General features: G+C 34.5%; 1 protein-coding gene across 9 annotated transcripts in view; it reads left to right on the top strand.

Moving 5' to 3' along the window:
- LOC123529310 (ELKS/Rab6-interacting/CAST family member 1-like) overlaps positions 1-13,720 on the top strand; it is a 423,378-nt gene that overhangs the window by 17,500 nt on the left and 392,158 nt on the right. For all 9 annotated transcript variants that reach the window (XM_053521352.1, XM_053521353.1, XM_053521354.1 and 6 more), the window contains one exon: positions 9,987-10,367. In XM_053521352.1, the coding sequence (XP_053377327.1) occupies positions 9,987-10,367 (381 nt within the window). The remainder of the gene's footprint in view (positions 1-9,986; positions 10,368-13,720) is intronic.

Here is a 13,720-nt window from a genome sequence, read left to right on the forward strand (position 1 = left end):
ACACAAGGTCAATAACTCTGTCACCAATTTTTCATAAATTATGCCCCTTTTAATTAGAATTAAAGTTAAATTTTGATGCATTTTCATTATATCTCAGTTATTTCAAAATGGAATTGATTCAACACGACACAAGGTGCATCATGCTTGCATCAATATTTAATGAATTATGCGCCCTTTTTGCTAAGAATTATACTTATTTGATACACTTGATCCTTCCTTATCTCTCTAAATACTTTTGACACAGACTCAAGCTATTATCTAATATTTCATCCACATTGGAGTCATTAAACACTCAAGTGACAGCTCCAGCTTCGTCAAATGTGCTTAGTTTCACTATCCAGCATCGAAATAGTCGAGCGCACTGTCTCCTGTGACAGCTCTTATTAGCACCACTATTTGGAGAATAAGGGGCTATTCTACTCGCCTCGGCAACCTTTGTTTTTCTGTCATATCTTTGTTACTATTGCTTATATCTTATTGTAACTTCACATAGACATTGTCCAGTATACAAACAATTTATGTGTAGGGGCTGAGCCCATTATACCCAAGGTCAAGTTCACCAAGCTGTTATACTTGTGTTATTTTTAAGGTTAAAGTTTTTCGGCAACCTTCGTTTTTCTGTAATATCTATGTTAATATTACTTATATCTTACTATAACTTCACATAAACATTGTCCAGTATACAAACAAAGTATATTTAGGGGCTGAATCCATTATACCCAAGGTCAAGGTCACCAAGAAGTTATACTTAGGTTAGTTTTAAGGTTGAAGTTTTTCGGCAACCTTTGTTTTTCTGTCTTATATCTATGTACTTTATATGGAATATGGAAACCGTAGGGTAAAATGGGACAGCGGGGAAAAATAATACTTATACACATGTGTACTTGATACCAGGAAGGTGCAAATTGTACGCTGTGCCTGTTACCAGTATAAGAAAATGTTAAAAGTTTCATACCATCATGTTGTTACAAAGTAATTTACAAAAACATGTTCACACACACAAAACTGGTCAATCTGTAATGGGATGTCAATGAAAAGAAATCAATGTCGGCTATTATCCACTTTCAAAGACAATGCATGTAGGGTATTATCCATGGTCATTTTCGGCATTATCCATTTTTCACACAAGGATCAATATAAATGGTTTTGTCATAAAAACGGCAGAAGTAAACAACTTACTTGAAACTATGTCAGATAGTAAAATGGTAGAGCCGTAAATACAGTGAATTACAAGCATAAAAAACCACTCTGAATATTTTTTATGAATTTTCAAACTTAACTTATATTATTTTCGTAAATTATTTAACATACTGTGTATTGTATTCACAAAATTACAGTTAAATAGTTTGAATTCCATGGAAACAAATCACTAGTCGTTTTTTTGCAAAATCTGGTGGTTAAAGTCTCTTATCAAGCCGCAGCAACTTAACGAAAAACCTGAAATTTTCAAAATCGCTGATCGGCCATTTTGTAGCATTTTGGAATTATCACAGCATTTCGTATTATCTGGATAACAAGGGTGTTGATGATAACAGTAACTATCTCAACTGGATTTAATTCTCATGTACATAATTACTTCAGTCAACTTTGTCATCAGGTGTAAAGGCAGAGCTAAATAATTTTGCTGATAAAATATGTCAGGCATTCTACATCCAAAACTCTCATTGGTTTATCCACACTGGATAACCGGCTATCTTAATGCCCGCTGGAAATGTAACCCAGCTGGAAATCTGTAGGTGAAGTTTTTCATTTATTTTTATTGAAACGAAGTTAATTCTTGCAAATCAACTTGACAGTTTTGTCAAGGAATGAACATGGCTTACATTTACAATTTATGGACCATAAACGATTGTTATGTTTTTAGATATTCGCTAACAGTTTCTTCAGTTTGAAAAATCGAGCAAAAATCCAAAGTTTTGCGCAAATTGTTTTGTTTATGAACAATCTGTGAAAACTTTTATCATCTGGTTTAACGGATGTGTCCTTTCGGAACACCTGTGATAAGTTTCCGGGTTCTACGTTATTCCTGAAAAAATATATTAGCTCTTAAAGAGAATTCCTATAGTTTTTTTCCTTTCATAGAATTTTTTTAAATTCACATATATGATAGGAAAATTTGTGCTGAAAACAATGAACAAATAAAAACAATAGGTCACCAGGCTTGTTTTTGTGAAAAATTGTTTTGAACACACCCACTGTTGCTGAAACTGCCAGCGATTTTTCAACATTTTCATAATTTTCTGCTTTTTTATAAATACCAACCAAAATATACATCAAGACAGCACAATACGGTTTTTTTCTTTTTACATATTTTATTATATACTTATTTGATATCATAGTCATATTTGTAATACTCTATCCTAATACAATAATGGGTACAAATGAAACAAAAATACAGTTTCATATTCACTTTTGGGAACTTTTTTCATTGAAAAATACCCATAGTGAAGAATATTTTTTTAAATTTTGAAAAAACTCTTTCATAGAATTTTTTCCTGTTTTTCTTGTGTATAGATAATTGTATTGTGAGCATAAAAATGGCTTAAAATGTATGGGTCACCAGGCTAAATTTTATGTTAACTGCTAGAATACAACACCTGTTCGGACGGAAAATGGCGCGAACCTGGCCAAATTGATTACATGTATGTCTGCTAGAAGTTAAAAAAAAGTTTTAAAAATTCTTAATTCTTTCTATAATTGAATACTTAATAATCTGAAAGGTGATATTGTCTTATCAGTACTAAGTCAATTATCTTACATTATATGAACAACACTGTCTTTGTACTAAAATGCGATGTGAAAACACAACCACAAAAATAGCAAGATACCTGTTAGGCATGATACTTGTCAATATAACATAAACCAGTATCAACATTTGATTACTGATAACTTTATCAAAAATGTTATTTCATTCAAGATTCCTCATATTTAAGATTGTCTGTAACATGTTTCAACAGATGTTGACTTCAGTTCAGTTTTCCATAGAAAGTGTAGGCTGCGCAGAAAGATGCGCATAAAAAACTATAGGAATTCCCTTTAAATAGACATGGTCGAAAAAAAAAAAGACTGTCGAAAACAGCCGCAGTATTTGCAATAGGCAGCTGTATAAAAGTAAAAAAACTGTCTTGTAGACATGTTATATGCCCTGTAGTGTATCTTCTTCATGTATATTTTGTATCTGTTTAATCTGCCTGTGTTTTTGCGATTTCTTTTGTCTCATTTGTGTAAAATGTGTATACTTGCAGTCAGTAAGCAGTTTCTATAATATTATACTTATGTATGGTCCTTATTACCATGTCGAGTAATTCTGGTTGATTTCATTATCATTTCCTTTTGGTTTAGAGTCTAAAAGTTGCTTAATTCCTTTCGTCTTGTCCGGGCTCTGATTCTACATGCATGAACTGATCTTTAAGCACTGATTTTTAACCTTCAAACATGTGTTACCAATGATACAAGTATATGTAAGGCCCAGTCTCGAATGACCACCTCCAATGTCAGTATCACAAAAAATCTTTAACACAGAGCTATATTTAAGTATTTTGTGTCGGACTGGCAATTTCTACATACATAGACCAATTTTGAAATATATTTATGTTTTTCATAGGTTTATAAAGCAATATTTCTTGTGCGGCGTATGACTTTATTATTCCTCGAGAGATTTTGAAATATGTTACACAAACGTTAACTACAGCCAAATGATCTTAGACATGCAAGAGTCATTACCCTTACTTGAACATTAAGGTTGCACTTTCGGGTCTGGTCTCTAAAATATTTATTTCTTATACAAAAGGACTTTAAGTATGTGAAACAATGCACAGTACCTAGCGATGTACAAAATAACAGTGTAAGATCTTGTTGACAGAAAGAGCAAATGCGTGAACTGCACAAAAGGGGAGTAACTCTTGTGTCTGGGATCCGGGATCGTAAACAAGCAAAGAAGAGTTCCGATCTACCTTGTTATATGTTGATTAAAGCTACATATGGCTGGCAGGTTAGAAATAAGTGATTTGATAAATGAACACTATTCTTTAAAACAGTCATGTGAGATTTTGCAAAGTTCTGCTTATTTAGATTTGAAACAATCGCTCACAACCGTTTGCCTGTATACATCAACAACTTGCAGTTATAGACCATGAATAAACTGCTATTTGTTGAAAAGGTATTTGTGAATAAAACAAAATAGCAGATTAACATAAGGAGCAATTAAATAATTATGTATGAGCAAAAAAGATTATACACGTATCTAGCACTGCACTAAGAACACTTTTCAAAACAAAAATGGGCATTTGAGATTCATTAAAGATACTGAATTCTTCAAACGAAATTCAAAGGACTGACGACCATTTGCACTTGCAAAACCCGAGGTGAAATTACTTTTTGTAGTAGCCCAGAGGCACCTGTAGTGGTTTTCCTCCACCATCAAAAGCTGGCAAAGTGGCAGTATGTACTGTATTGTTTGGTGTAACTGCAAAAAACTATATGGTTGGCTTTCGCACGGCTGAAAAAGGCAAGAACGTGTGAACTAGGTTAAAGCCCCAGGGTTTACTTTATTGTACATAGGGAAATCTTCATAAATTTGCTTAAAATAAACCAGAAGGCCTAGATCTTAGATATTCGATATGTAACATTGCCTAGTCGACTTCTACAAACTTTGTTCAAATCATGACCCCCGGGGTAAAATTGGCCCCGCCCCAGGGGTTACTTGATTGTACATCAGAAAATTTTCCAAAAAATTTCTAAAAATCATCAGTTTGACATTTGAAACATATTACTCTGGTGAGCGATCCAGGGTCATCATGACCCTCTTGTAATATAATTACGTTTCTGTCAAATCACTGCCGGTAATACTTTTTACATACAAAAGTATTCAAAACCATCGGAGTTAATGGATAGTCTATAAATGTGAACATCCGAGTACAGCGACAGCACTAGCAGCTGTTTTTGACAGTCTTTTTTTTCAACCAGGCCTGTTTAACAGCTAATATTTTCTTCAGGAATAATGTAGAACCCGGAAACTTCACACAGGTGTTCCGTAAGGACACATCCGTTAAGGCTTAAAATAAAATTAAGTTTGTTTGACCTTTACCGACCGACCCGAAAAAATTGCCGCGACTCAAATAATTTTATTGCATTCCAGAGAAAAAAAATATTTTTATTTTTTTATCAAAGGGAAAAACTTATTTTGGTGCTTGAAACTGGCGATTATTTTATTTAACAAATGCGTACATAATTATGGCAAGTGAGAAAGTAACCCGCGGTCGGCTAGAAATCGATAAAGCGGACTGTTAATCATCTCGTGTATTCCGAAAACGTATCAACTATGCCGATAACGTTGCCTAAGGCCATAGGATGCAGACGACAATCAAACCGCTTATAACCGGAAGGCAATCTGACGAAAGGACATAATTTTACAAATCTAGTATCTAATTTACCCGCTAAACGTAAAGAAACCAAAACGTCATGCCGTTACTTTTCCATTCCACGAGCACGTGCGAGCTATCGTAATATCTAATTTCCATCACTCGACGTTACTTTTGTTTACACATACACAAAAAAACGCGCGTAGTGCATTCATTTTTTGTTATTATCGCATCAATACTTTTTTAGCACCGCTTAAGAAGTAATATAGTTTGAATTCTATAACGATTTTAATAAGATATCGACAGGAATGTAGGCAAAATTCTATAAAAACGGTCAAATTTAAATTTAGTTCTTTGTAAAATTTCAAACAGTGCGATCTTAAAATTACTTCTTTCTTTCTAAGTGTAAATAAATGATAAATTCTATGGGCATAAAGTTCAGACTTTTGACCAGAAGGTACAAAAAACAAAACAAAAACAAAAACAGAATAAAAAAATCTTAAATAATGAAAAAGCGTCAGCAATTTAAATACATGGCGTAAAACGACTTTTGGCAAACAGATTTTTGTTAGTGCGGCAAAATAGCTCACAGAGGTAGGATATCCACAATTATCGTTTGACACATTTACCTGTCAGTTTATACAGGATATTGAATTCGCTTTAAGAAATTAAAGGCAAAGAAAATCTCCTATATAAGTGACCCCCCCCCCCAAATACCAGACTTTTTAATCCCCAATATACAAGATCCTGTCTGGTCCAGTCTGATAAGGGTCCATAAAACCCCTGTAGACTTGACATGTAGCGTAATTATTGTCAGAGAATCATAAATTTTATTGCCTACAGGTAAATTGGTTATTTCCTGTGTTTTGCATTTTATTATTGAAATGCTGTTGTTTTTTTAGTCTTTTTTCAGCATGTACACAAAATTATTTTAATTGATAAGATACTAATTTTGATTGCTCAGTCATGTTGAGTAATGTCCTGGCCAATTAAATTGTAACTCTTATAGCAAAGCATTTCTCACTATAAAATGATTATTCAAAACTTAATAAGAGAAATTACAAGTTTGTTTATTCAATGATTATGATCTTTTAATCAAAAGTAACAAAATAAAAACGAAAAAAAAAGATAATTGCTGGATTTTATTAGAAATTAAAGAAGCGTTCAGTTGCATTTTTAATAGATAAAGAAGGTATATAGACAGAAGGATGTTATATATTAAAAATGCTTAATTCCTCTTGTGTTGTCTAAATAATGTTAACTTTCTTTTATGTATAATAAAATCCAGCAATAAAGATATATCATTGTTCAAAATACACAATAATTTATTACTTCTAAAAGCTATGTGCCGGAACCGATTTTTTATATTTTTGATAATAAAAAACAGCAATAATGAGATGTAATTGTTAAAAAACTTACTTTATTAAAAATATGATAAAACACTGTTGTATCTTATCACTTTGTTTATTTAGTCCTAATTCAATCAAGCTTTCTAAACTCGTTATAAAGGTGAGAACTGATTTGCTATAAAGGTGAGAAATATCACCTGCAATTTATTTACTGCACAGTAGCTAAACAGTAGCTTATTATGTTAAACAGAAGCAAGTCTACCAATGGTCCTGACTTGTGTATTGGCCCTTATCGCCAATACGCAGACCTTATCATCTCCATAGGCCACATACCAGGCATACCAGAATCAGTGTCTTTAAAGAAGAAACTTCTTTATTGATTAATTCAAAGAACCGAGGCGGTACGATCAAACAGTGATGTGTTATATGGCGCGAAAACATGACGTAATTCCATGACAATCTCGGGCAACTGTAACGCTTTGATCTCCACTTCAGATGCCATGATACCTACACACTTCTTTTAGCTCTTTGAGGGGGGTGTTAATTGATGATGAAAACAATGACAAGGACTAAGTTTATCAACAGAATAATTACCGATAATCGTTTACGCTTTTTATTACGCTTTCAACATTGGGTGGATTATGATTATTGTGTCCATATTTTTGGGACACTTTACAAAATAATCATTTTTCGGGAAATAAGTCTTGAGAAAGTGAAAATAACTAGTCCTAACATTTTTGGGAAATACGGTAAGGGCTAGACTGTGATTATTTTTACTATCGATGCAGTTATTATGGAGAGCAACTAGGTGGTGGTGATTACTAAAATACCCTGAAAGAAAAATGTCTGCTGTGAAAACGAAATTTAAGAAGAACAAATACGATTGATTACAAAGGAAACGTAATGTACATGAGATTATTATTTGTCTACTATGTGTTATATTTGAAATTTGCTTGTACATAATACTGCTTTCATAACAGTGACAGTATCACGGCAATTGACAGGCGAGTGGTGGGAAATTTGATTATCTGTGAAAATATATTATGAACTGACTTAATTGTTGATTTCAAAATGTCTTTAATCAGAGATCGTTTTGAAATGCATTTGTTCGAAGTGAGAAAATCTCAGTTTCCGAATTTCAAGAATTTGACACGAACGTAAATGTTTTGAAATATGACAAGCTAGATAGTTTTAATATTTTAATTTTGTAATGCCAGAACAAAGAGGTATAAAAATCTTATACTTCTTTTGCCAGGACAATGTCATAATAAATGGCTGATGTCGGGGAAACCCAATCTTGTTTCTGTTCTTAGTAACATGACCAATACGTGAAAGTAGCTTGAAGCTAAAAAATCATTACTTTTGCTTGCATACTGCCATAACCGTTGTAAAAACCTTCTAAAACTCATAAAAAGTTATTATCTATTGAATTAAGCATCAAACACTTGTTGAAAATAAGCTGTAATTCAGTAGTGTGTTTAGATGCCAAATATTTTCGCGACTATATCGTTTTGTACTTTTAAGCGCAGATGTAGTAAATACATTTTTGATATATATATAAAGAAAAAGTATAGACATGAAAGATACTCAAAGACTTGGTCAACTTTGCCTTATGTGCAAATTAAGTCTGTGCCCATATTGTGTGTGCATGAATAGGGCTAGGGGTTTATTACAAGCATACATTTAACAGAGCATCTTCCGAGATTATCTACAAGCAATAGGTATTAATAAATAGACTTTAATTTTTATTATTACTGAGACAACAAACATTAAAAAAAACTAAAATATAATAAAATTATTTACCTACCTACCTACCCACTGTAAAAATACTGGGTCGGTAAAGGTCAAACAAACTTAATTTTAATTAAGGCCTAAACCAGATGATAAAATTTTCACAGGTTGTTCATAAACAAAACAATTAGCGCAAAACTTTGGATTTTTGCTCGATTTTTCAAACTGAAGAAATTACTTGCGAATATCTGAAAACACAACGATCGTTTTTGGCCCAGAAATTGTAAATGTAAGCCATGTTCATTCCTTGACAAAACTGTCAAGTTGATTTGCAAGAACTGGCTTCGTTTTATTAGAATTAAATGAAAAAACTTAACCTACCGATTTACAGCTGGGTTACATTTCCAGCAGGCATCAGGATAGCCGGTTATCCAGTGTGTTATCGCATGTTTAAACTAAAGACAAAGATCGAGAGGCAGGTGGCAGCGTTTGAATACGCTATCGGTTTATGACATGCAATTAAAGGTGGTTAATCAGATTTTGGTGAACCAATAGATTTGTTCAAAACTCAACCAGCTGATTATTTACAGGTATATGTGTTCACCTAGTTCTTAGCAACCATCAGATTTTTACCGAAAGTATGTTTATAAAAGAATTTTAAACAACTGTTTTACTAAGATTGGTCAGATTATTCTGATATGTCAAAAAACATGGCCATAGAACTAAATATAAAATACAACATCTACTAAACCGTTGATCTGATCAGTTTTCAAAGTAAAGTAATTTGTCAGAAATGTTTCTTATTATACCCATCTGAACTGTGAAAATCTGATGAGGGATATAGGGCCATCATGGCCATCTTGTTATAGATGACTATCAAATTTTGACAATCTTCTTGTCAGAGAATGCTGGCTTGATTTAAAAATATTTTAACACATGTTCCTTGGGTGACGCTTTACCAAATTCATTTATATCAGAATTATGCTTTTTGAAAAAAGATTACCAGTAGGCAGGGTGAACTTTGAATCTTCTTTTAATCTTCTTTTTGGAATTGCTGGCATTATTTGAAAATAATAAATTATTTTAATGAAACTTTCCTTTGAAATAACATGGCTACCAGAGCTAAAAATTGATAAATCTTCATATGTCATTATGTCATAAACTGATGGTCTGACTTTGAAATAATTTCACAGAAATGTTTCTGTTACTTTGTACAGTTTAGTGGTTCCTATACTACATATATATCCTGGAAAAGTCTTCTGTTGACTGTACTAAATCAGTTTCAAAAGCAAATATTTTTCTTATGTGGCCCTCGTCAAAAATTTAAGCCACCTGTCAAACTCGGGTGAATAAACTTGGGACATCATGGCACTCTTGTTAAAAATCTGTTTCAGAAGTTAAAGATCAATCTGTATCAAGAAAATTTGCAATTATCAAGGTCATGGTCCAAGACCTAGTCTTGAAAACATACCCACATAAAACAGCTCCTTTATTAAAAGATATTGGTTTTCTGCTGAAGATTAGCTGAATGTTATTCTGTTTTCAGAAGTATGCCAGTAATATTAGAGAACTTGAGTCAAAAATTCCATCTGGCAATGAATTTTATAGTGCAGTTCCGAAAGACGAACATGAAAGTCTTAAACATAGCCATAAAGGACAAACTAAAGAAGTTAAAATTTTACGAAAGTCTGTTGATGAAATGGAGTTACGTTTAGAGACACAGAAACAGACATTAGCTGCACGAGATGAAAGTATAAAGAAATTACTAGAAATGCTGCAAAGTAAAGGTGTGGCTGTGGATACAATTGAGGAATCACAAAGAGAGCTTGAGAAATGCCGAGTGCAGAAGGTGGAGGACTCACTAAAGTTGGAAGAATTAAGGCGTGACATGGGAAGAAAAGACAATGAAGTTGGTCAGCTTATTGAAGTAAGTACACAAAGTTACATATGTAATAGTATCATGTGGCCTAGTACAACTAAGTTATGACAAGAAAGAAGAAATAGCATACTCCAAGTTTGTAATCACATCTCAGTAAAAACCATATTTTCAAATGCCTTTTTATATGCCATTTTATGGAAAAACAGGATGTATTATGAGATTGCACGTACATCTGTCTGTCTGTCCATTATAATTTGTGGAGCATAACTTTATAACCATCAAAGGTATTAACTTTAAACTTGGCATATACTGTAAATCCGGTATTATAGGCGGTGTTTTAGTTATCGCTATTTTTTTGCAAATCGGGTGCATCGCGAATTCATAAAGCAGTGTAAATTTCCTTCCATAACATACAGACGTATCCGCAAATTTTTTTTTGAAATACGGTCAAGTTCAGCAATGAATACTAGCCACCTGTACACGATGTTTATTGAATGAACTTCAGTTTATATCAATATATTATGAATAAGTATCATAAAAATCTTCGAAACTACATTTCTTGTGTAGAATATACTGCTTAAAGACAGAATTAACTCTAAGGTATAGAGGTTGGATTTACATGCAGCTGGCAGGGATGTATATAACATGGTAACTTTGTTTTTAGCTTGACAATATGAAGTATGGAGAGCTGTCCTACTCGACCCGGCGTCGGCATCGGCGTCCTCTCGCGTCTGCACCTTGGTTAAAGTTATGATGCACTTTCCTATTACTTGATGGATTTGTTTCAAACTTTAATAGTTATTCCTGTTCATCACCTTCATCATATGGCACCAGAGCCATAACTCTCACACCAATATTTCATGAATTATCCCCCTTTTTTACTTAGAATTTCAAGTTAAAGTTTTGATGCATTCACTCTATCTCAGTTATTATGTCTCCCCCAGGAGACATATTGTTTTTGCCCTGTCCGTCTGTCCGTCCGTCCGTCCGTCCATCCGTCCGTACGTCACACTTCATTTCCGAGCAATAACTGGAGAACCATTTCACCTAGAACCTTCAAACTTCATAGGGTTGTAGGGCTGCTGGAGTAGACGACCCCTATTGTTTTTTGGGTCACTCCGTCAAAGGTCAAGGTCACAGGGGCCTGAACATTGAAAACCATTTCCGATCAATAACTAGAGAACCACTTGACCCAGAATGTTGAAACTTCATAGGATGATTGGTCATGAAGAGTAGATGACCCCTATTGATTTTGGGGTCACTCCGTCAAAGGTCAAGGTCACAGGGGCCTGAACATTGAAAACCATTTCCGATCAATAACTAGAGAACCACTTGACCCAGAATGTTGAAACTTCATAGGATGATTGGTCATGCAGAGTAGATGACCCCTATTGATTTTGAGGTCACTCCGTCAAAGGTCAAGGTCACAGGGGCCTGAACATTGAAAACCATTTTTGATCAATAACTAGAGAACCACTTGACCCAGAACGTTGAAACTTCATAGGATGATTGGTCATGAAGAGTAGATGACCCCTATTGATTTTGGGGTCACTCCGTCAAAGGTCAAGGTCACAGGAGCCTGAACATTGAAAACCATTTCTGATCAATAACTTGAGAACCACTTGACCCAGAATGATGAAACTTCATAGGATAATTGGTCATGCAGAGTAGATGACCCCTATCGATTTTGGGGTCACTCCATTAAAGGTCAAGGTCACAGGAGCCTGAACATGGAAAACCATTTCCGGTCAGTAACTTGAGAACCACTTGACCCAGAATGATGAAACTTCATAGGATGATTGGACATGCAGAGTAGATGACCCCTATTTATTTTGAGGTCACTTCATCAAAGGTCAAGGTCACAGGAGCCTGAACAGTGACTTGAGAACCACTAGGCCAAGAGTGTTGAAATTTAGCAGGATGACTGGACATGCCAAGTAGATGATCCCTATTGCAGCCAACCATCAGTGTCTCTTTGACTTTCGCTCCTGACCCCTATTGACTTCTTGCCTATAGGACTTTGCATTGGGGGAGACATGCGCTTTTTTACAAAAGCATTTTCTAGTTCCTTAATAGATTTGATTCAAACTGAAAGTAGTTGTTCCACATCATCTCCCACATCATATGACACAAGGTCCATAACTCTGGTACCAATATTTATTGCATTATTCCCCCTTTTACTTAGAATTTCAGGTTAAAGTTTTGATGCACTTTCACTCTATCTCAGTTATTACTAAATGGATTTGATTCAAACTTAAAATAGTTGTTCAACATCATCACTCACATCATATGACACAAGGGCCATAACTCTTGCACCAATATTTCATGAATCATGCGTCGTCAGTTGTTGGGCGTGCGTTAACATTTGCCTTGTTAACACTCTAGAGGCCACAGTTATGATCCAATCTTTATGAAACTTGGTCAGAATATTTGTCTTGATGATCTTTAGTCATTTCGAACTGGTAAGTGGTTCAAAAACAGGTCAGTAGCCAAAAAAGAAAAGCTTGTTAACACTCTAGAGGCCACATTTATGACCCTATATGTTTGAAACTTTGTCAGAATGTTTATCTTGATGATCTTTAGGCCAATTTCGAATCTGGGTCATGTAGGTTCAAAAACTAGATCATTAGGCCAGATCAGAGAAAAATCTTGTAAACACTCTAGAGACCACATTTTAAGTTTGAAACTCGTGACAATTGGTCAGAATGTTTGTCTAGATGGTCAAATTTGGCCCGCCGTGGAGGTCACATGGTTTACAGTGTGTTGGTGCGACGTCAAATCCAAAAAAAAAAAAAGAAAACTTTGAAAATCTTCTTGTCCAAAACCACAAGGCATAGAGCCTAGCCTTAATATTTGGCATCATCTAATAATCCTCTATAAAGGTTGTTCAAATTATGCCCCTGGGGTGAAAAGAGGCCCTGCCTCGGTGGTCCCAAGTTTTACATAGACTTATATAGGAAAAATCTTAAAAAATCTTCTTGTCTGAAACCATAAGACCTAGGCCTTTGATATTTGGTATGTAGTTTTGCTATTTTGGCTTTTGCAGCCATATAGAGACTTCATTATGTCTCCCTCCCACAGGGGGAGACATTGTTTTTGCCCAGTCTGCCTGTCTGTACACCACACTTCATTTCTGGTCAATAACTGGAGAACCATTTGACCTAGAACCTTCAAACTTCATAGGATGGTAGGGCTTATGGAGTAGATGGCTGCTATTGTTTTTGGGGACACTCCTTTAAAGGTCAAGGTCACAGGGCCCTGAACATGTAAAACCATTTCCGATCAATAACTTGAGAACCATTTGACCCAGAATGTTAAAAGTTAATAGGATGATTGGTCATGCTGAGTAGATGACCCCTATTGTTTTTGGGGTCACTTTGTTAAAGGTCAAGGTCACTGGG

This window comes from Mercenaria mercenaria, chromosome 13 (genome assembly GCF_021730395.1).
Source record: "Mercenaria mercenaria strain notata chromosome 13, MADL_Memer_1, whole genome shotgun sequence".
NCBI lineage: Eukaryota > Metazoa > Mollusca > Bivalvia > Venerida > Veneridae > Mercenaria > Mercenaria mercenaria.